The sequence below is a fragment of the Dictyostelium discoideum genome, assembly GCF_000004695.1.
Source record: "Dictyostelium discoideum AX4 chromosome 3 chromosome, whole genome shotgun sequence".
NCBI lineage: Eukaryota > Evosea > Eumycetozoa > Dictyosteliales > Dictyosteliaceae > Dictyostelium > Dictyostelium discoideum.
This window is the reverse complement of record NC_007089.4, coordinates 1,316,721-1,340,651: the sequence shown is the minus strand read 5'-3', so window position 1 is coordinate 1,340,651 and position 23,931 is coordinate 1,316,721. Positions and strand designations below refer to the sequence as shown.

At 22.1% G+C, this 23,931-nt stretch overlaps 10 protein-coding genes across 10 annotated transcripts; 6 read left to right on the top strand and 4 right to left on the bottom strand.

The window, feature by feature from the left end:
* Positions 1–275: 275 nt before the first annotated feature.
* sec61a (protein transport protein SEC61 alpha subunit) lies at positions 276–2,016 on the top strand (the record flags this gene model as incomplete). The annotated part of the gene is made up of 3 exons (XM_642709.1): positions 276–350; positions 515–841; positions 991–2,016. 3 exons carry the CDS (start codon positions 276–278, stop codon positions 2,014–2,016), a joined length of 1,428 nt encoding a protein of 475 aa, XP_647801.1.
* A 285-nt stretch (positions 2,017–2,301) lies between these two features.
* DDB_G0278883 (hypothetical protein) lies at positions 2,302–3,276 on the bottom strand (the record flags this gene model as incomplete). Its single annotated transcript, XM_642708.2, has 4 exons — positions 2,302–2,386; positions 2,468–2,631; positions 2,710–2,797; positions 2,939–3,276. The coding sequence occupies 4 exons, from the start codon at positions 3,274–3,276 to the stop codon at positions 2,302–2,304; spliced, it is 675 nt and encodes a 224-aa protein (XP_647800.2).
* Positions 3,277–4,174: 898 nt separating this feature from the next.
* On the top strand, positions 4,175–5,507 carry DDB_G0278953 (CBS domain-containing protein; the record flags this gene model as incomplete). The annotated part of the gene is made up of 3 exons (XM_642707.1): positions 4,175–4,457; positions 4,582–4,737; positions 4,867–5,507. 3 exons carry the CDS (start codon positions 4,175–4,177, stop codon positions 5,505–5,507), a joined length of 1,080 nt encoding a protein of 359 aa, XP_647799.1.
* Positions 5,508–5,760: 253 nt separating this feature from the next.
* DDB_G0278881 (mannose-6-phosphate receptor domain-containing protein) lies at positions 5,761–7,124 on the bottom strand (the record flags this gene model as incomplete). The annotated part of the gene is made up of 2 exons (XM_001134574.1): positions 5,761–6,757; positions 7,003–7,124. The coding sequence occupies 2 exons, from the start codon at positions 7,122–7,124 to the stop codon at positions 5,761–5,763; spliced, it is 1,119 nt and encodes a 372-aa protein (XP_001134574.1).
* Positions 7,125–7,997: 873 nt separating this feature from the next.
* gdt9 (GDT family protein kinase) lies at positions 7,998–13,063 on the bottom strand (the record flags this gene model as incomplete). Its single annotated transcript, XM_001134573.1, has 4 exons — positions 7,998–8,966; positions 9,072–12,559; positions 12,658–12,888; positions 13,018–13,063. 4 exons carry the CDS (start codon positions 13,061–13,063, stop codon positions 7,998–8,000), a joined length of 4,734 nt encoding a protein of 1,577 aa, XP_001134573.1.
* Positions 13,064–14,504: 1,441 nt separating this feature from the next.
* DDB_G0278875 (DG1041 family protein) lies at positions 14,505–17,525 on the top strand (the record flags this gene model as incomplete). Its single annotated transcript, XM_642703.1, has 2 exons — positions 14,505–14,565; positions 14,653–17,525. The coding sequence occupies 2 exons, from the start codon at positions 14,505–14,507 to the stop codon at positions 17,523–17,525; spliced, it is 2,934 nt and encodes a 977-aa protein (XP_647795.1).
* Positions 17,526–18,549: 1,024 nt separating this feature from the next.
* gnpda1 (glucosamine-6-phosphate isomerase) lies at positions 18,550–19,353 on the top strand (the record flags this gene model as incomplete). The annotated part of the gene is made up of 1 exon (XM_642702.1): positions 18,550–19,353. One exon carries the CDS (start codon positions 18,550–18,552, stop codon positions 19,351–19,353), a length of 804 nt encoding a protein of 267 aa, XP_647794.1.
* A 53-nt stretch (positions 19,354–19,406) lies between these two features.
* DDB_G0278871 (hypothetical protein) lies at positions 19,407–19,955 on the bottom strand (the record flags this gene model as incomplete). The annotated part of the gene is made up of 1 exon (XM_642701.1): positions 19,407–19,955. One exon carries the CDS (start codon positions 19,953–19,955, stop codon positions 19,407–19,409), a length of 549 nt encoding a protein of 182 aa, XP_647793.1.
* Positions 19,956–22,115: 2,160 nt separating this feature from the next.
* On the top strand, positions 22,116–22,462 carry DDB_G0278951 (hssA/2C/7E family protein; the record flags this gene model as incomplete). The annotated part of the gene is made up of 2 exons (XM_642700.2): positions 22,116–22,128; positions 22,212–22,462. The coding sequence occupies 2 exons, from the start codon at positions 22,116–22,118 to the stop codon at positions 22,460–22,462; spliced, it is 264 nt and encodes an 87-aa protein (XP_647792.2).
* An 844-nt stretch (positions 22,463–23,306) lies between these two features.
* On the top strand, positions 23,307–23,831 carry p17 (hypothetical protein; the record flags this gene model as incomplete). The annotated part of the gene is made up of 1 exon (XM_642699.1): positions 23,307–23,831. One exon carries the CDS (start codon positions 23,307–23,309, stop codon positions 23,829–23,831), a length of 525 nt encoding a protein of 174 aa, XP_647791.1.
* Between the last annotated feature and the right edge of the window lie 100 nt (positions 23,832–23,931).

The following is a 23,931-nucleotide window of genomic DNA, read 5'->3' as shown; positions in this document are numbered from 1 at the left end:
TTTTTTTTTTTTTTTTTTTAATTTTTCATTCATCACCCTACAATTGTAAGTTTATTTATATATGCTTCAATTTTTTTTTTTTCCTACTCTTTTTTTTTTTCTTTTCTTTTCTTATTAATTTGATTAATAAATTAAATTGTTTTGAAATTTAAAACTAAAAATAAATAAATAAAATAAATAAACAAAATAAGAACATTTATTAATTTTTTTTTTTTTTTTTTTTTCTCTTTAATTTCAGTAATTACATACATATATATATATAAACAATAATAAAAATGGGTTTCCGTTTCTTAGATATTGTTAAACCATTTACCTCACTCGTTCCAGAGGTTGGTCAACCAGATAGAAAAGTAAGTTTAAATGAAATAATATAAAAAACAAAAAAAAAAAAAATAAAAAATAAAAAACAAAAAAATAAAAAACAAAAAAAATAAAATAAAATGAAAAATAAAATCAATATATTCTAATACTTTTTTTTTTTATTATATTTTTTTATTATTTTTTTTTAAAATAGATTCCTTTCCGTGAAAAGGTTCTTTGGACAGCAATTTGTTTATTCATTTTCTTAGTTTGCAGTCAAATTCCACTTTATGGTATTAGATCAACTGATTCATCAGATCCATTTTACTGGGCTAAAGTTATTATGGCCTCAAACAGAGGTACTTTAATGGAATTAGGTATTTCACCAATCGTTACATCAGGTATGGTTATGCAATTATTAGCAGGTGCCAAATTAATTGAAATTGATCAATCTGTTAAAGCCGATAGAGATTTATTCTCTGCTGCCCAAAAATTATTTGGTATGTTAATTTGTGTAGGTCAAGGTGTAGCTTATATTTGGGTTAGTATTAAATTTTTAAAAAATATATAAAAATATATAAAAAAAAAAATAAAAAAAAAAAATGTCATACTAATTAAAATTTATAATTATTATTTATAAATTTATTTATTCAATTTCAATTTTTTAAAAAAAATAATAATAATTAATAGAGTGGTTCATATGGTGATCCAGCAGTTTTAGGATTTGGTAACTGCTTTTTAATTGTTTTACAATTATTCTTTGCAGGTATTATTGTTATGCTTTTGGATGAACTTTTACAAAAAGGATATGGTATTGGATCAGGTATTTCATTATTTATTGCAACCAATATTTGTGAGACCATTGTATGGAAGACATTTTCACCAACTACAGTATCCGTTGGTAAAGGTACCGAATTTGAAGGTGCAGTGATTGCATTATTCCATTTGTTATTAACTCGTAACGATAAGGTTAGAGCACTCAAAGAAGCATTCTATAGACAAAACTTACCAAACATTACCAATTTATTGGCTACCGTGTTAATTTTTATGGTTGTAATTTATTTCCAAGGTTTCCGTGTCGATCTTCCAGTTAAATCAACTCGTGTAAGTGGTCAACAAGGTACCTATCCAATCAAGTTATTCTACACTTCAAATATTCCAATCATTCTTCAAAGTGCACTCGTTAGCAATCTTTATTTCATCTCTCAATTATTGTATCGTCGTTTCCCAGATAACATTTTGGTAAACTTATTTGGTGCTTGGAGAACCAGTGAATATTCACAACAAATGATTCCAGTCTCTGGTCTCACCTATTACATCAGCTCCCCAAATAATATGAGCGCTGTTTTGGCCGATCCATTCCATGCCCTCTTTTACATCACCTTTATGTTGACAAGTTGTGCTCTCTTCTCCAAAGTTTGGATCGAAGTTAGTGGTTCCTCTGCTCGTGACGTTGCTAAGCAACTCAAAGATCAACAAATGACCATGAAAGGTCATCGTGATACCTCTGTCATCAAGGAACTCAATCGTTATATTCCAACCGCTGCCGCTTTTGGTGGTCTCTGTATTGGTGCTCTCACTGTCGTCGCCGATTTCATGGGTGCCATCGGTTCTGGTACTGGTATTTTATTAGCTGTCACTATCATCTATCAATACTTTGAAACCTTTGTTAAAGAACAACAAGAACTTTCTGGTGGTATTGGTGGTCTTTTCTAAAATAAATAAAAAAAAAAATTTAAATTTAAAAAAAGAAAATTGTAGTAACTCTATATATTAAAAAAAAAATAAAAAATAAAAAATAAATAAAAAAAAAATAATAAAAAAAAAAAATAAAAAATTAAAAAAAAAATATATATATATAATAAATAATTTTATTTTTATTTTTTTTTAAAAAAAAAAAAAAAAGAATTATTTCCTTTGTTTATTTTATATTATTTACAAATTGGGTTTTTTTTTTTTTTTTTTTTTCTTCTTTATTAATTTATGTATATTTTAAAAATTTTAATTAACAATTTCAAGTTTCCATTTACAATCTTTTTTCTCTGATGCACTTTTTAAACCAGATACAATTGTTCCTAAAAATACCCTATTATTTTAATAATAAAAAATAAAAAAATGTAATTGGTTAAAAATTGTTTTGTTAAAAAAAAAAAAAAATTCTACTCACTGTTTAATAAAACTAAATGCTGAAAATATAATATTATCTGGATTTGAAACATTAGTTAATGCTTGTGCACCAACATAGGCAAGATCAATTTCATTCTCTTCCAATTCTGATATTATTTTTGATGTTATACTAATTGATTCAACTTGGATTGGTGTATATTCAATCTTTTTTTTAAACAAAACATTAGATTTATTTATTTATTTATTTTTATTTTTTTTTTTATTTTTTTAATAATAACTTACACCAATAGAATCAAAATAATGTTCATATTTATATAAAGTTAATTTTGCATCATTTTTTTCATCATTTAAATAATCTAAAGAACTTGTTCTATATTTAATAATTATTATTATTATTATTATTATTTTTTAATTGAATTATGAATTAATATAATATTTCTTTTTTTTATTTTTTTTATTTTTTTATTTATTAACTTTGGGAAAAGAAAAAAAAAAATAATTGAATACATACACAGCTAAAAGATAAAGTTCGTCTTTTTCTTTATCAAAAGTTTCTAATGCTTTGTTGAGTGCTCTATTTGTGCTTTCGTCAGAGTCAATAATTATACAAATTCTTTGTCCCTGTATATATTCATAAGATGAATCATCTTCATTTTCTTCGTTGGTTGTAGTTTTGCTATCATCTGTATTTGTATTTGTATTTTTATTTGTATTTGTATTGATATTCGTATTTGTAGTGGTAGTAGTGGTGGTGGTGATATTGTTTGTTGGTGGTATATTTATTGTTGTTTCATTTGATTCAGAAGTATTATCATTATTTTCTTTTGTGACATCATTTGGTTGTTCCATTTTAGTAAAGCAATTATTATACAATTATATTGAGATCTCTTAATGAACTTAAATTCTTGTGTTTATGCGAGGTTTGTGTTTTTTAAAAAAAAAATAAAAAAAATAAAATAAAAATAAAATAAAAAATAAAATAAAAAATAAAATAAAAAAAAAAAAATAAAAAAAAATAAAAAATAAATTTGAAATTGAAAATAATTTTTAAATTAATTATTATTTTTTTTTTATTTTTTATTTTTTATTTTTTTTTTTTTGTGTAAATATTAATACATACTATTAAAAAATAAAATAAAATTAAATCAAATGAAGGATATCCAAACACACTATAAAAATTTGTATTCTACAAAAATAAAATTTTTTAATAAAAAAAAAAAAAAAAAAAAAAAAAAAAAAAAAAAACACTAAACAGATACAATGAGACCAAATTTATTTAATTTTATTTTATTTTATTTTTATTACTATTATTTTTTTTTTACAAAATCCAAAATAATTTATTAAAATATTATTTTTGAATTTTTTTTTATTTAATTCCCAAATTTGTAAAATTATTATTATTTTTTTATTTTTTGAAATAATATTGTTTTCATTTTTTTTTTTTTTTTATTCTATTAATTTGATTCATTTATTAAAAAATTCAAATTTCCTTGTAAATCTATATAAACATTTTTTTTTTTTTTTTTTTTTTTAGTAAATATTATTTTAAAATAAAATTTTTTTAATTTAAATTAATCTTTTCACATATATATTTTTTTTTTATTTTATTTTTTTATTTTTTTAATCTATTAATTTTTTTTTTTCTAAAACTTAAAGTTTTTTATTTTTTATAAACTCTTTTTTTTTTTTTTTTTTTTTTTTTTTTCTCTTCTTTTTTTCTACTCTAACCAAAAAAATCAAATTAAAAATGGAATCAAAAAGAAAAGCCAATTTAGCAACAGAGAATGACTCAAAGAAACAACAAAAGTTAACCGAGGTGTCAGATGTCAAAACAATGGATTCAACATCCAATTCTTCAATTCCATTTGATGGAAGCCAATTGTTATTGAAATTAGTTAATTCTCGTGCCATGTCAATCAAAACCAGAGATGAAGTTATTTTCTCTTGTGAACGTAATGATAATCTTACAAAAGTTTTCAAAGGTTTAACTGAAAGAGGATTTTTATCAGTTCCAGTTTTCCAACAAACAGGTTAGTAAAATAATTTTTTTAAATATATATAAATTAATGTATTAATTTTTTTTTTATATTTTTTTTTTTTATATTTTTTTTTTTTTTTTTTTTTTTTTTTTTTTTTTTTTTTTTTAAAAATTAGATAAAAAAAGATGGTATGGTTTTATTGATTTATTAGATATCGTAAGATATGTTACCCATCATTTTGGAAGTGAGAAAATGTCAATTGAACAAGATTTCTGGAAATTATCAGAAGAAGAAGAAAAATTCAAAACCCTAACTGTCAATGATGTAATGAGTAAGTATTTTTTATTTATTTAAATATTTAAATGTTTATTTATATATTATTAAATTATTAATAATATAAATATTTTTTTTTCTTTTTTTTTCTTCTTTTTTTTTTCTTTTTTTTTTTTAATAAAATTAGGATATCCACATACAAAGGATAATAGATTCAGTCCAATTACTCAAAATTATTCATTGTTTAGTGCTTTTGAAATTTTTGCTCGTGATCCAAATGTTCATAGAATTCCAATTCTTGATAACATGGCCAATAGACATTTAGTATCAATTTTAACTCAAAGCCAATTGGTTAAATATGTTTATGACAATATGTCATTATTGGGTAGCAAAAAAGATTTAATTGTAAAGAATATGAGTGGTATCCAAATGGGTAGCGTTGTTACAGTTAAATCCTCAATTTTGGCAATTGAAGCTTTCAAGATATTAGAAGAAAAGGATATTAATGGTGTTGCCGTTTTAAATGACAAAGGAGAATTAATTGATACCCTTTCAGTTCGTGATCTCAAAGCAATCGCCACAGATGGTAGTTTCTTCTGGAAACTCTACAAACCTGTCGAAGAATTCTTGGGTTTTATCAAAAATGATCAAATTACCGTTAGACCAAGAAATCCAGTATTTTGTATGGATGGTGACACTTTTGAAGCAGTTTTAACTAAAATCTACACAAACTCAATTCATCGTCTTTTCATTGTTGATAACATAGAAACAATGAAACCCATTGGAGTGATTTCCTTATCAGATTTGTTATTACAATTATTCCCATAGGGTAACATGGTATTACAACTATTTCCATTAAATTAGTGGTAATAATAATAATTTAAAAAAAAAAAAAAAAATAAAATTAATAAAGTACAAAAAATAAAGATAATAATAATAATAATAATAAAAATTAATTAAAAAATCCATTCAAACTAAAATTATATAATAATTAATTCTTTAAAAGAAATGTATTTTTTATTTTATATTATAAAATTGGATTTATTAACTATATTTTAGCGTTATTATTATTAATTTTTTATTAGAATTCATTTTCTATTTCAAAATTTTGAGTTAAATCATTTGGTTTAGTATCTTCCATTATAATATTTGGAATAATTTTCTCTTGATTAATATAATCACCATCAAGATTTTGAGTTTTTTCAAAATTATTCATAAAATCATTAATTTGATTAGCTATTTCATCATCATTAACAGTGTCAAAATTGGTTTGATCTTGTTCAAATTCTATATCATCATTTGTTTGACTCATTAATTGGTCATCATTGTAAAATGGTTGTTTTTGTTCCAAATCGATTAGTTTAATATCATCATTAAATTGAACAATTTCAGCTCTATTTTCTTGCATTTCATTTTGTTGTTCCTCAAATTGTTGATATTCATTTCTATTATTAATTGTTTGTGACATTTGATTTAATCTTTGTAAAAATGAAATACCACTATTAATTTTATTATTATTATTATTATTATTATTATTATTATTATTATTATTATTATTATTATTATTATTATTATTATTATTATTTAAATCTTCATTTTTATTTGAAATTTCAAATGCATTTGATTGAGCTTCATTTAAAATTTCATTATTTTCAAATTGAAAATTATTATTATTTTGATTTTCATTTGTTATTAATTTTTTTTCAACATTTGGAGTTTTAATTGCACATGAATATTTAGTTGTCCAAATTACTGAAGCATAACCATATTCCATTGTGTTTATTAATGATGGTTCACTTGTATCATCTGATTCATCACAAGTAAAAGCTATAAACATTTCAAGCATTTTAACCATAGAATCATATGCAATATCACCACCTCTAATATTAATAAGTAAAGTCTTTTTTTCTTCATATGAATTTAATGAATAAAATTCTTGAACTCCCAAAGAATGACATTCACCAGTTGAGCCATCAAAAAAATATGCAAGGGCAGAATTACCACATGGTGTATCAATTGTTGTATTACAAAAATTAAAATAAACTATATCTCCATAATCTGAAATAACTTTATGATATCTTTTTTTTTTTTTTGGAATTAATAAAAAAAAAAAAAAAAAAAAAAAAAATATAAAATAAAGATATTAATAATAAATCTCACATTTTATATAATTTAAAATTATTATTTTTTTTATTTTTATTATTATTATCATTATTATTATTATTATTATTATTATTATTATTATTATTATTATTATTATTATTATTATTATTATTATTATTATTATTATTATTATTATTATTATTATTATTATTATTATTACCCATCAATTTTCTTTAAAGGTGTTAAATCAAATGAATCTCCAGCAATATCAATATTGCAACTAGATGAATTTGAGAGTTGGATAATTCCAAGTAAAATTATAAATAGGAAGAATATTTTCATTTCAAAATATTTGGAAAAAAAATTTTAAAAGGAAAATAAATAAAATAAAGCCAAGTAAAAAAAATAAAATTAAAAAAATTTTAATTTATAAATAGAAAAAATTCTATTAATAAAAAAAAAAAAAAAAAAAAAAAAAAAAAAAAAAAAAAAAAAAAAAAAAAAAAAAATAAATAAATAGAAATTTACAATTAAAATAATACAAAAAAGGAAAAACAAAAAATACAAATTTCGATTTTTAATTAAAAAAATTACATAAAAATTTCAGCCCAATCGTTGCCGAGCAAATCTATATGTATATGTGCACATTTACAACAAATTATTTCTTTTTTTAAAAAAAAAAAAAAAAAAAAAAAAAAATTTAATTATTTGTTTAATTTGTGGGTGGTGGCTGATTTTTATGTTTTTTTATTTTTTTATTATTATATTATTTTATTATTTTATTATCTTTATTATTTTTAAATAATTAAATTTATATTTTAATTTATATTATAACCACATATTTATGTGAATTGTTGCAACAATAACAAATCCTAATTTTATTAAAAAAATTGCAAAAAAAGTATATACTCCTTAACGATATCTATTAATAAAATCTAATGCTTAAAAAAAAAAAAAAAAAAAAAAAAAAAAAAGAAAAAAAGAAATCAAAACAATTGAGTTCTGAAAAAGAAAAATAATAAATACAAAATAAATTATTGGAATTCAATTTATTGATATTAAATTTAACTCAAAGAGTTTTTTTTTTTAAATTTTTGTTATTACTATAATTTACAATTTTACAATATTAAATAAATATATATATATATTATTATTATTATTATTATTATTTTTTTTTTTTTTTTTTTTTTTTTTTTTTTTTTTTAAAAAAAAATCTTAATTAAATCTTTTAAATATTTTTACAAGAGAGAAAACGATTTCATCAAAAGATGGTAATGAATGAGGAGCCCAACATATATTAATTAAGTTTTTAATATCTCTATCTAAAGAATTTAAACCTTTAGTAGGTCTCCAACCACTTATAACTTTACTTGGTATTTCCCATTTTTCATCGATTTCAGAGAAAGGTACTTCTTCAATCATCATTTCATAGAAAAGTACAGCGAATGAGTAAACATCGGTAGAATTATCGTAGGTCTTTTTCTCCAAGATTTCATTACTCATATAGATTGGTGTTCCAACACAATTGGTATTCTTGTTACTGAATTCATTAGTTTCCTTTGAAGTTCCAAAATCAGAGATCTTTGCACAAACTGGAGCATTATGATTGATATCGAATACTAATACATTATCGGGTTTCAAATCACGATGAATAATACCACACTGATGAAGGAATTGACAACCACGAGCAATATCAATTGCAATTCTAAGTTTTTGTTTTACAGTTAGCTTGGTACTGGTACTAGTACTGGTGTTGGTGTTGGTGTTAGTGTTGGTGATGGTGTTGGTGATGGTGTTGGTGTTGGATTTCTTTTGATTATTATCACCATGAATTAAATCACCCAATGAACCAATTGGTGAAAACTCTGTAACTATACAAAGATGCTCTAATGATACAACACAACCAATAAAAGAGATAACATTTTGATGACGAATTTTACCCATAATATCCATTTCTCTATAAACTTCATCACAATTTACAGTGCCAACTCTCATCATTTTAATTGCTACAACTTGTGATCTCCATTTTCCTTTATAAACCATTCCATAAGTACCTTGACCACAAATTTCATCAAAATCTAATTCTGAAAAATCTAATCTTGTTGATAATTCTGATTCCATATGTACACAAATAAATGTATGATAATTTAATTCTTCAATTGAAACTCCAATTTTTTCAAAATACTAATAATAATAAAAAAAAAAAAAAAAAAAAAAAAATTATATGTTAGTAAAAATTTAAATAAATAATAAAATAATATATATATATATATATATATATATATTTACCTTTGTTGTACAATTTAAACTAATTGAAAAACTAATTGGTTTACTTTCACCAGCATTAATTTGAAAATATTGGGTATCAGTTGAAATTGTACCAGTATTATTATCAATAGGTAAAATTAATAAAATATTATAATCAGTAGTTGATTTATTTTTAACAGAGATTGTATAAATGTAAGTTTCATCGATTAAACATTTTGAACCTCTACCAAAATCTAAAACTGATTCACTAAATTCTATTGGTATTGATGGATCATCAGGTTTAAAATAATGAGATTCTTGAAGACAAACTAAAATATCATTATTGGTTCTATATTTATCTTCTGGATTTCTTGATTTTCTACCAACTAAATTTAATGGAATATTTGTAAGATTTGTACCTGGTATTGTTGGGAATGATGATAGTTTTTCTTTTTTACATTTATTATTATTATTGTTGTTATTATCACTATTATTTTCAGAAGAAGAATTAGAAACAGTACTTTCATTTGTACTATTTCTACTAAAATCAATTTCACCATTAACAGTTGCAGATTTCTTTGGTGTTAATGATTCAGTGAAAGTAGTATTTTCAGATGATGGTGATGTATCAATTGAAATTGTTGATTGTGGTGGTAATGTTGATGATTTATTAATCATTAATTTTTTTAATTGAATATTAATTTCATTTGGATTTGTTAAAAATTCATCTTTGAATTGAAATTTACAATTTTCATTTTCATTTTCATCATCTTTTTTATCAGTATTAGTTTCAATATCTTTTCCTTTGGTTTCATTTTTATTCTTTTTATTATTATTGTAACAAATGAAAATACCAAAACATAAAATTACTAATAATGCTGCAACTGGAATTGAAACTGATAATGCAATTACTAATTTTTTATGATTATCCTCATTATTTACAATATCACCAATACCATTGCCAGTACTACTACTACTATTACTACTACTACTACTACTATCACTACTTTCATATGATACAAGATCTAAAGAATAAATAGCCATTGAAGTTAAATAAATATCACCTCTTGAGATAAATGAAATTTCAATTGAATCTTGATTAAGATTATCATAGAAAAATGTGAAATTTTTAAAGTTTGGTGCATCAATTAAAGGATCCAATAACAAATATGGTTCACTTTGAATAAAGATTGATAATGGACTTGAATATTGATCGATTGGTTGATAAAAGGTAAAAAATAATTGAAATTGAAATGTTTTATTTTTTTCAATTCCTAAATTTATAACCACTGGATCATATGGTATTATTGGAGTTATACCACTTTGAAATAATTGAAAATCTGGTGAATTGGTTACATTTGGTAATGATGAAACATATTTAACATTATTTGATAATGTACATTGATTACTAATTTGACAACCATTTAGAAACCCATTTGAATTTTCTGTTGTTGATAATAAATTTAGAAATGTTGTAGTTGTAGGTGAAAAAGAAGAAGTTTGTTGTGATGAAGAGGAGGATGATTGAACATCAATAAATTTTATACCAGTATAAAATTGAAAACTTTGAAAAATTGTAATTTCAGGGAAATCAATTATATAATAATATTGATTTTCTAAAGTTGAATTTTGATTTTTTATAGTTACACGTAATTTTAAAGAACCTTCTTGATCAATTGATAAAGGAAAAACACAATTGTTAAGGATTGGATCCATTTGAATTAAAGTTTCATTGATTGAAATTTCATTTGTTACTGATGATTGTTGATTCACAATTGATGTAAATGAACAAACTACATTGTTGGTGGTGGGTGTGGTGGTGGTGGTGGTGGTGGTGGTGATATTAATAGTTATATTAATGGTTGAATTTTTAATAATTTGATATTGTACAGATGGAAAAATTGATTGAATTTGAAATAGATCAAGTGTTTCAATATTATTATAATAATAAGGTGTAATTGTTGATCCATAAATTTGAGATTCAATTCTTGTTGGTTCTGAACCAATTGAAACGAAAACATATGAATTTAACATTGAAGTTGTTGTTGATAATAAAATACCACTTTGTGAGAAATTATTTGAAATTGGTGGTGGTAAATTAAATATTGAATTTAAAATATCTAATCTTTCAAGTGCACCATCAATTTTAAAATTATTTGTTGCAAATAAATTACCAATACCCAATGTACCAATTGGTAAATTTACTTTAATTGCTTCACTTGCTATTGATAATTGATTGAATGAATAATATGAACTTGGTTCATTACCATTATCATTAACATTTAAAAGAAAATGAGAATTGGTATTGGTGGTGGTGCTGCTGGTGGTGGTGCTGCTGGTAGTGTTACCATGAGAATATGAAAATGTTGGTTTAATAATATTAAAATCAACAGAATGTTGAACTAGATTTGATATGATTGGTGAACCTGGATAACATGGTGCAAAACAATCATAATTGAAACCAGTTACTAATGATCTATTTGCAATAAAATTGAAATTGATTGAAATTAATTGACCGACAAATACATCAGTTGTAAATGAAACTATTGGTGAGAGAGAGTAGATGCCATTCCCTTCTGTACCATAATCCATATTGTTATCATTTGGAATTACAGGTTGAGTTGGTGGTTCTAAAAAATAACTATTATTAGTTGATTGAATGAATTCAGTACCAAATTGAGCGATTACACTTGACCCGGAATTACTAACAACTAAATTTCCCTCCAAGATTGGACTCGATGCAAAAAACATCAATGGTGATCTAGACTCAATTGACTCTCTAATGAAATTATTCCTCAATGTGACATTATTTGAAAACTCTACAAATAATGAATTTCTATATCTTTGATTGGTTCCAATGATAATATCAGTTACATTTGTGTCATCAGTTGGTGAGAAAATCAATATGGTATCGTTGTAATTGGCATTGGTAGTTTTACCTAACGAATTTAAAAAGAAATTCTCAATATGTACATTTGTATCACCACTGATATAGATTGATGCAGGTACCTCTGAATCAGAATCAATGAATGTGCAATCATAATCAACAGTTGCAAAGAAAATATAAATATTTACATCAGTTGATGGTACTCCTTGACAACCACCAACTGTTAGAGTGTAACCATTAGTAATTGACACGAAATCACATTGTTGACCTGTGACAAATGATTCACTATAAATATTTGCTTTATAATCACTATTGAATGAATTTGGATCAATTAATTCTAATAATTGAAATTGAAAATCACCTAAACGATTTGCTGAATATTTAATTGATTTTGGTCCTAAAATTGAAAGTGATCCACCCAATGTCAATATTCCAGGGAAAAAATTAAGTGGATCAATCTTTGAATTTACTAAATTCATAAATCTAAATGAACTTTCACTCTTAAAATTTCCACCTGGTAATATTACTAATGCACCAATAAAAAATGGAAAAACACCTACTGGAACTTCAAGTGATCCTTCAATACATAGTATATTAATAAATGCTCCTAATATTTGATTTGGTTTTACTGTCATTTTTGATCCTTTAAAAATAAAAAATAAAAAAAAATAAAAAATTAATTAATAAAATTTTATACATGTATACTTTTAAAAAAAAAAATAAAAAATAAAATAAAAGTACCTTTTGTAATATAAAGATTTGCAAAATTAGTTGGTGCATTTAAAAATGATGATTTAACGAAATTTGTTGATCCATCAATATTTTTAATTGTATTAACACAAACATCTGGATAATAAAAATCGTGAAAAGTCAAATTGATACTTGGTGTAATTCCATTATTTAAATAATCTTGGAATCTATTAATTTTTTTTAAATCAAAATAAATAGATGGTGTTGTAATATTGGTTATACCTATAATTAATTTTTTAAAAGAAAAAAAAAAAAAAAAGTTTAGAAATTATTTAAATTATGTTTAGTAAAAAAAAAAAAAAAAAAAACGAAAAAATTTGAGAAAAAAAAAAAAGTAAAAAAAATATTTACCTTTGCAGACACATATTAACAAAAAGATCAATAAGAAAGTTTTCATTCTATTGATAACTTTTATAGATTATTATATTTTTTTTTTTTTTTTTTTTTTTTTTTTTACTTTTACTTGATTTTTTTTACTTTTCTGAAAATAAGGGAAAAAAAAAAAAAAAAAATTTTATTTTATAGAAAAAAATAAAAAATAAAAAAAATAAAATTAAAAAAAAAAAAAAAAAAAAAAAATGTAGTTTGTGTATTTTACAAAAAATAAAATTAAAAAAAAAAAAAAAAAAAAAAAAAAAAAAAAAAAAAATAAAAATAAAAATTTTTATGCACCCACCACTAAGATCACTTTGGAACTCCTTCCCAACATCGCATTTTATACCCTTAAAAATTTGCATATACGAAACCCCTTCCCAAATTTTCATAATTAGCGAATTATGTATGCTGCAAAAATTTAGATTTGGTTTTTTTAATTAAATTTAGTTTTTATAACCAATATAATTTTTTTTTAAAAGAATCTAAAAAAATTAAATAAATAACAAAACGTTGTTTTTTTTTTTCATTTTGATTTAAATTTTTTCATTTTTTTTTTTTTATTTATAAATTTTTTCATTTTTGATTTATTTTTTTTAATTTTTTTTTTTTTTTTTTTTTTTTTTTTGGATCAATTTTTTCTCCAAACCAAATTTTTTTTTTTTTTTAATTTTGATCATTCCACTAAGTGACTTCTTGATGCTATAAGGTATAATTAATTTCTTTTATCTATTTTTTTTTTATCTCATTTTTAAAAAAAAAAAAAAAGATTTTTGGTGATAAAATAAAATAAAAAAAATTGAGCAAAAATCAATCAAAAAAATGAATTAAATTAAAGAATAATAATATAGTATTAATAATACTATAGTATTAATAATAATAATAATAATAATAATAATAATAATAATAATAATAAAATAATAGTAACAATAATAATACTAATAACAATAATACTAATAATTAATAATAATAATAATAATAATAATAATAACAATAATAATATAAGATAAAAAAAAAAAAAAAAAAATGAAAAAAAAAAAAAAAAAAAAAAAAAAAAAAAAAAAAAAAAGTTTTAATTTTTTAAAAATTAATTTTTTTTAAAACAAATTTTAAAAAAAAAAAAAAAAACCAAGAAATTAATTAATTTTTAATTCAGAATTTTTTTTTTTTTTTTTTTTTTTTTTTTTTTTTTTTTTTTTTTTTTTTTTTTTTGTAAAAAGTTTAGAGTAAGATATAGATTTGGATGGGAGGGGATGATATGGAGGGACTTTTTTTGTAGGGGATCAGTTAAACATAGATATTTTTAAACCCCCTAAGATTTTAACCCACTCCCCCACACCATAAAAAAATGGCTTAATTTTTATTTTTAATTGTTTAAATTGATTTGAGTTTTGAATTCCAGAATATTTAAATTGAATAAATGATTATCAGAATATCCAAATTTTATTTAAAAAGTTTTTTAAAAGATGAAATCTTTACTTTTTATTTTTTCTTTAATTTTTATATTATTAATAATATCAACTAAAAGTAAATTTTCTTTAGATTTGAAAAAATAAATATAAAAATAAAAAAAAAACAAGATTTTATTAACTCTCTATCTCTCTCTTTTGATAGAATCAAATGGTCAAAGTTTATATAGTTTTGATTTTTCATCTGCTCGTGTTACTATAAGTGGTCAACCACATTTTAAAGTTGATTATTATCCAGGAAGTACAAATACAAATTATAAAGGTGATTTTTATCCAGATTTAGAGACAAATACAAATGTAAAGAAATATTCATTTACTGGTAATTCAACACTTAGTTCAACCACAAATTATAGAACAACAGGATTTCTTACACCAGCTATAGATAGAATAGATAATCCAATTTCAACAATGATTACAGATATAAATAGTGTTTTAATTGTACCAGCTGGTATTACAATTACAGTTAATTCATCAAATTCAATTCCAACATTATTGGTTAAAGGTAGATTAATTTTAAATCCAACATTTAATTCAAAGTTGGTTTGTCAAAAAGTTATTATTTTCCCAGGTGGTGTTGTTGAATCAATTCCAGCATCAACTTCAAATCATTCAATTGTAATCAATGGTTTTGATCCAACCGATTATCCAAGTTGGGATCCATTAAAAACATCATCATTTATTTCATTGGGTGGTAGTGTAACATTACGTGGTTTCGATACAAGTTCAATGTGGACTGGTGTAAATAACTCTTTCACTTCATATGGTGGTACATTTTTAAAATCATTCTCTTATCCAACTTCAAATCAACCAGTATATAAATTGGTTAGTCCACTCTTACAAACTGCTGTAAATTTCAATCCAAATTATACACTTAGTAACTATTACACTGGTCTTTCTGGTGCATCTGGTATTTATCATTCAAGAGATGGTACAAATTATGGTGGTGCAGGTTATATCTTAATGCGTCCATTTTTAAAGAATTTATTTGTTAGTGGTGTTTTTAGTAGTTCAATGGTTTTCACACTTGATTCTTCAGTTAATATTGAAAATTCAGTATTCTCTGATATTGGTCATACAACATCATCACCATTGGATGATTATACATTAGATTCAACCTATACAATCACTCATGTTGGTACAAATCCATCAGATAGATATCCAATTACAATTTTACATAACAAACTTGCTGTTAATATTCAAAATAATATGTTTATACCATTAAATGATTATACCAATCAGCAAAGTTTAACACCAAGAGCTTATATTGGAATTAAACGTTCATTTGGTACCATAAGTGGTAATGCTTTCGTATTAAGTTATGGTATTAGTGGTATTAGTTTATTATATGGTACTGAACAATTTACAATTAGTTTCAATGCATTTATCTCTGTTTATACTGATAAGAGTACACCATCATCAAGATCATATCCAGATATTGATTATATTAATGGTGGTATCATTACAACTACACCCTATTCAACCTATGAAGGTAATGCATTTGAAGGTAAATTTAAAGGTGGTGCATTCCAAGTTATTCCAATTCAATCAAGATCATCAATCGCTGGCTTAACCTCTGATATCCTTTTAGGAACTTATTCTGGTCTTACTCAAGATAATACACAAGATTATAAATCAAATAATCTTTGGAATAGTGTTGTTTTTAAAAATCATTTCCTCGCTGGTGAAGCTGAATTCCGTGTTTCCTATACATCTCAACCACCAATTAAAATTAACTTTTTAGGTGGTTGGTTCATTGGTCAAAGAGCATCAACAACTCTTGGTTCAACTACTCCAAATATTGAACTCTTTTATGATTCACCATACATTGCCAATACTTTATCCATCAATGATAAAGTATATATTTTCGAGACTGATACACACACTGGTACCTATAATTCAGTATCAATAAAGAATGCAATTTCAATATCGAATTATAAATTCTTTGCACAATCATTGAAATGTAAATATATTTCAATTGTTGATTCTAAATTTTCACATTTTTCAAATACCTCTGATTTCTTAAAGAAATATACAAATCAACTTTATCTTTCAAATGTAAATGGTACTAAAACCAATTTGGATAATACAATTTCATACTTTTTCCCATTGTATAACTTTGGTGCATCAATTTTATCAGCAAATCAAATTAATTTCTCATTTATTCCAAACTTTGATTACCTTGATAGTAATGGTCAAAGTATGAGTTATATTGTTAATGATGTTTATCAAACTACAGTTCCACACTTAATCCTATCTCCATCTCAATATACTATAAATGAAACTTTTACATCAAATGTTGTTACTCTTCCATCATCAAATGGAAAATATACCGTTATGGTCTCTGCTAAATCCTATAACGCACTTCTATCTCCATCCTATAGTGAAGCTGGTTCATACTATGCAAATACCTATATTGCAGATTCAGTTTGTAATTCATTTTATCTTGGTATTGATTTAACACCAGATGTTGAAGCAACTCGTCGTGCATTATCAATCTTTGGTAACTCTTGGACTAAATGTGGTTGGGTTAATAGTTTAGGTAAATGTACTACCACTGGTTTATTCTCAAAGATTACAACAACAACTCCATCATCTATAACCGATGGTACCACTCCAGTAACATCCACTGATTCAATCAGTATGTTAACTACATACCTTAGTAATGATGTTATTAATAGTATTCCAAGTACTATTAATATCACGTTACCAGGAAATTCACAATACAAATTCTATTTATACACTTATAATCCTTCATTTACTGGTAATTCCATTTTTACTTCACTTCCATTATACACAATTAAAGTCGATGGTGCCTATCAAGAACCATTCACAAGAACTACTCCTCAATACCAATACTATCAAAAATTAGGTCCATTCTTTTGGAATAATGATCAATCAACTGATAAAGTTTTAAATATTCAATGGGCTTCAGATAATTCAAAATTTGCTATCCCAATCTCTGGCATAGAAATTTATTCATCAATAACAACTCCTTTTGCCATCCCAATTGATCCATAAATTGTTATGAATCAATAGTTATTTACATTATAGTTTTCCTTTTTCACTATAGTTGTTTTTTTTCCTTTTCATTATTATTCAAATCTTAAACATATTTATTATCATTTTAAAAAAAAAAAAAAAAAAAAAAAAAATCTATTTATAAATCTTTATTTAAATTTTCAAAATTTTAAAAATAATCACTTTTTTTTATTATTGGAAAATAAAAAAAAAATTAATAAAATTAAATTAAATATTAAAATAAAATATCTAAACACTTTTTTTTTTTTTTTTTTTAATTTTTTTTTTAAATATTTAATAGAAGATTTTTGAACCAATTTGGTAAAACAATACTCAGAAAAAGGCAAATCCAAGAAAAGAAATTAAAAATATCTATAAAAAATTAAAATATCTGAATATAAAAAAAAAATCAAATCAAAATACCCCCGAAGATAATTATATAAAAATTAAATTTAAAAATCTTTTTGTGAAATTGGTTATATTTGGTTTTAATAACCTAGATCAGTAAAATTCTATTAACCGAAAGGGCACCATAAAAGATTTGATTTTGAAAATTTACAAAGACCTATCAATTTTAAAAAAAATAAAAAAATAAAAATAAAAATAATAAAAATAATAAAAATAGTAAAAATAATAATAACAATAAAATATCTAAACAATTTTTTTTTTTTTTCAAATACTTTTAATAAAAATTTTGATTTCTTTTTTTAAGGTTGTAAAATAAAAATAAAAATAAAAACAATAATAATAATAACCTAAATACTTAAAACCTATAATTTTATTTTTTTAATAAAAATTGGTATATCTTTGAAAAAAAAAAAAAAAAAAAAAAAAAAAAAAAATTAAATTAAATTTCAATTGTTGTGATGGGATTGTGTTGGATTCCAAAATAATTTTTATTTTTTTTTTATTTTTTTTATTTTTTTTATTTTTTTTATTTTTTTTTTTTAAAACACCAATCCTGAAAATAAATTTTTTATTTTTATTTATTTTTTTTTTTTTTTTTAATTTAAAACCAAAAAAAATGAGATTAATAATTAAAAATGATAGTTGTGAAGCAGGTGAATATATTTCACAAGTAATAAAAAAAAGAATTAATGATTACTTTTTAAATAGAAAAAGTGGAGATAATAGACCATTTGTAATTGGTTTACCAACTGGATCATCACCATTACCAATTTACAAGAGATTAATTGAAATGAATAAAAATAAAGAGATATCATTTCAAGAGGTTGTTACATTCAATATGGATGAATATGTCGGATTAGAATCTAATCATAAATTCAGTTACCATTATTTCATGTGGGAGAATTTCTTTAACCATATAGATATCAAGAAAGAGAATATCAACATTTTAAACGGCACTACTGATAACCACGAAAATGAGTGCAAACTTTATGAAGAAAAGATACAATCGTATGGTGGTATAGATTTATTTTTGGGTGGTATGGGTGTCGATGGTCATATAGCATTCAACGAGCCAGGCTCATCGTTGTCAAGTAGAACTCGTATTAAAACACTCACACGTGATACCATCATTGCAAATTCAAGATTCTTTAACAACATTAACCAAGTCCCAACCCAAGCACTCACAGTTGGTGTTGGCACAATTATGGATGCTCGTGAAATTATCTTAATTGTAACTGGTCATTCAAAAGCCATTGCTCTCTATAGAACCATTGAAGAAGGTGTCAACCATATGTGGACTGCTTCTGCAATCCAAATGCATAAAAAATCAATCATCGTTTGTGATGAAGATGCTACCGCTGAATTAAAAGTTAAAACCTATAAATATTTCAAACAAGTTGAATCAAATTCAAATTATTAATAAAAACAAATACAAATACAAATAATATAAATAACAATTATAATGATTTATTTCTATTTAAATTTTGGAGTTTGTTCACCAGGATTAAAAATATTATCTAATATTAATTTATTTTCACCAGTTTTACTCTTTTTATTTTTTAATTCTCTTCTTTTTAATTCAGTCTTTGCAAACATTTCAATTGCTTCATCTGATAAAACATATTGTACATTATTATTTGGATTATCTTGATCATAATATTCACTAAAATTTATATTATCATTATTAATTTCATTTTCATCTTCATTTTCATATTCTTGTTTATTATCATTATTATTATTATTATTATTATTATTATAATGGTGGTATTGATATTGTTGTTGTTGATATTGATAATTTTGATAGTTTCGTGGTTGGTAATATTCTTGGTTATAATTATAATATGTATTTGAATTATTATTGTAAAATTGTTGTTGCTGTTGCATTTGTTGTTGTTGTTGTTGTTGTTGAATTTGTTGATGGAGCTTCATTTTATCTCTATGAAAGAATGGGTGAGATATATTTGCAAATCTATTAGATTGTTCATATATTATACTAGGTATTGGTACTATATTATAATTCATTTTATAATCTTTCTTTTTTTTTTTTTTTACCTAAAAAAAAATTAAAAATAAAAAAATAAAAAAAATAAAAATTAAAATTAATTTTCCTTTTTTTTTTTTTTTTTTTTTTTTCAACAATGAATTAATTTTATTTATTTTATTTTTAATATAAATTTATTATAGAAAAATAGAACACTCAAAAATAAACAAAATCATTTAAAAAATGAAATAAAATGAATATCACTATTCTTTTATTTTTTTTTTTTAATCAAAAATTATTTTTAGAATTTAATTATTTATCATTCATTTTTTATAGTTATTTTTTTATTTTGAAAATAGGGAATATATTTTATATAAAAAAAATCTATTTTTATTAATATATGAATCTTGTAATTCAACTTATTATTATTATACTAATTAGACAACAACTTGTGAAACCTATTTATGAAATAGCAGATGCTTTAAATATTTGTGTAAAATATGACATATTCGATGAATCATATTTATCTCAATAATTTTAAATTTAAATAAAAAATCTAAAAAGGGTTTTTTTTTTTTTTTTTAAAGCTATAACTCATTGGTTTTGAAAGTATTTATTTTTTATTTTTTATTTTTTATTTTTTATTTTTTATTATTTTTAAAAATAAAATTCAATAGAAAATTAAATAAAAATTAAAAAAAATATAAAAAAAATAAATTAATCAATCTAAATCAATTTCTATTTTGATAAAAAAAAAAAAAAAAGTAATTTTATTGGGAAATAAAAAAAGTAAAAAGTATAATTTTTTTTTTTTGGAAATCAAGATCAAAAAATGTAACTCTTTTTGGGTTTACTAAATTTGGTGGATCCAAAAAAGTATTAAAAATAAAAAAAAAAATTTCAATCAAAATTTTTTAGTATAAAAAGACAAAAAATTATTAATTATTTTTAAAAAAAAAAAATAAAATTAATAAAGATATAATTTCAAAAAAAAACAAAGAAATTTTACATTTTAGAAAAAACAAAGTTACAATTATTAAATTTAAAAAAAAAAAAAAAAATTATAGTTCTGGACAGAAAATATTTAAAGGTAATTTTAATATTTATTTTCTTATTTTTATTTTTTAATTTGATTATTTTCAAATATATAATACAAATAAATAACCTACCATTCTCTTTCTAATTATTAGTCATAATGTAAAATTTCTTTTTGTCTTTAAATTGTCCAAAAAGAAATAAAACTACCAACAGGTGTAGTTAAATGTCAATACAATAGTTTTTTATTTTTAGAAAAAAAGATAGTTTTATTAAGTGGTAGTTTATTTAGTATTGCTCGGTACTAATTCAATGTCTGAGAATCAAAGGATTTAATTTTTTTTTATAATAAATCTTTCAATTCTCAGGCTTTGCTAATTGGTAGAACAGCTTTCACTTAATAATAATATTTTTAAATTAAACAAACTGATTGTCGACAATAACTATAATTTTACATGGTAATTTGGACTTAATGCAAAGGTAAACTATAATAATACTTTGATTCCAACACTATTTTATAAATATTGCAATTTTCTAATAATATTATTTTATAAATTTTTAGATTGATCCAAAGATTTAAAATCTGTCAACAATACTATTAAAGGATATTGGAAGGTTAAAATCTAGATTTTACGTTAAAAAAAAAAAATATTAAATAAAATAAAATAAAATATAAAAAATAAAAATATAAAATTTTTTAAAAAAATCTTGGTTTTGAAAAAATAAAAAATAAAAAATAAAAAAAATAAAAAAAAATAAAAATAGTTTTTAAAAAATAAATTTTAGAACTATTTAAATAGAGATAATAAAAATAAAATATTGCTCACAATCAAATTAATATCATAAAAAAAAAGATAAAAAAAAAAAAACAATCAAAAAGTGGGTTAAAGAAGAAAATTTAAAAATACAAAAATAAATGATGCCATTTAACTTTTTATAAAATATATTTTATTAGATTAAACAAGTGGTATCACGTGATATTGTGACTTTTGGCATTTAAAACATATAGAAACCTCATTTGTTCTTTTTTTTTTTTTTATTTTTATTTTTATTTTTATTCTTTTTGTATAAATAGCCTCAAAATATTGTTTAAAAAAAAAAAAAAATCAATAAGTTATAAATTTTAATTAAACTAAAAACTAAAATAAAACTAAAAAAAAAAAAAAATGACAATTTTTTGTATGTATTTTTAAAAATATAGATTAATGATACATATTAAAAAACTAAATACTGATGTTCAGAAAAAAAAAAAAAAAAAAAAGCTACAATTTCATCAATGAGCAATGTTTCATCATCATCAAAATCAAAAATTTCTTTAATGGCAAATTCCAATGGTGGTCAATCATTAAATAATATTTCGTGTGGTGGTTGTGGTGGTAGTAGTAGTGGTGGTATTGTTTATACCGGTCCAAGTGGTCGTTCATACACACTTCCAGAATTAATTGCAGTAGGTGTTGCTCATACTAAAGCCTTTTTGATGGGTGCTTCAGGAAGTGGAAACTGCAGTTGTTAATTAATAAAATAAAAAAAAAAATAAAAAAAATTATTGTAACAAAATAAAAAAATATAAAAATAATCATTTTATTTGTTGTTCAATTTTTATTTTGATTTTTTTGATTTTTATTGTTGGTTTTTTTTCTTTTTTTTATTTTTATTTTTTTTTTTTTTTTAAGATGTTCAACATTTTTGTAAAACACAACGGTAAAATAAGGCATATTTTTTTTTTTTTTTTGATTTGCAAAAATCCCGAACCGTTTGGGAACTTATCCAAAAGAAAAGAAAAAAAATTGAAAAAGTAAAAGTAAATTTCTTGTGATCGCGTGATTGATTTTTTTTTTTTTATTTTTTTTATAAAAAATTTTAAAAAAAAAAAAAATTTTACTGGGCCACAGTGTTTAAATTTTTTTTTTTTTTTTATTTTTTTTTTTTTTATTTAATTATTTTTTCATAAAAAGGTATGGTAAACAAATAACATCATCTTATCTTATGAAGTTGTTAAAAAAAAAATAAAAAAAATAAAAATAGAAATAAAAAATTAAAAAAATAAAAAATAAAGATGATTGATGGTGGTGTGTGCATGTGTGTGTATGGGAGTAAAAAATTAAAAAATTAAAAAAAAAAAAAAAAATAAAATAATAAAAACATTACACAACAATAAAAAAACAGTGTGTGTGTTTTTGTCAAATTTTATAATTTTATTATTTTATTATTATTTTTTTTTATTTTTTTTATTCCATCACATCAAATTTTTTTTTTCAAACAATAACAACTTCATTATAAATCAAAATACTTATATATATATAATATTTTTATACTTTTTTTTATAGATTTTTTTTTTTTTTTTTTAAAGACACAAAATGAGACTTTTAATCACATTATTTGCAATTTTCGCTTTATTCAACTGCTCATTAGCAAACACTGCCACCAATGTTGGTGAATTTTTAATTGGTTTCGCCCAAGGTGTTGAAATCACACTCAACAGTAACTCACAAGCATGTTTAAGTGGTGTCACCTCAACATTTGATGAATTCCAAACTGCATTCCAATTAATTGACAGTGGTTTCAAATCAAAATCAATCAATCAAGTTAAAACTGGTATCACTGATCTCGGTTTAGCCATCCAACAAGTTCCAGTCGATTATGATGCTTGTGGTATCACTCAATTCGTTGAAGAAATCGAAGAAATCGCCTCAAAATTATCATCAGGTGTTGATGGTATCGTTGATGTTATCTTAAAGGAAGCCGTCGAAATCTGGGAACACAAAAACGATCTCTCTGCTGACTTCAAAACTGCCATCGCTGATTGGAAATCATCAAACTACAATGGTTCAGGTGTTGCCGTCGGTTCAATCATTGGTGATTTAATCCAAGGTGCTAAATAAATTTATTATTATTATAATAATATTATATCTAAAAAAAAAAAAAAAAAAAAAAAAAATCATTAATAAAAATGTAAATGTAGAATTACATTTTATAATTTAT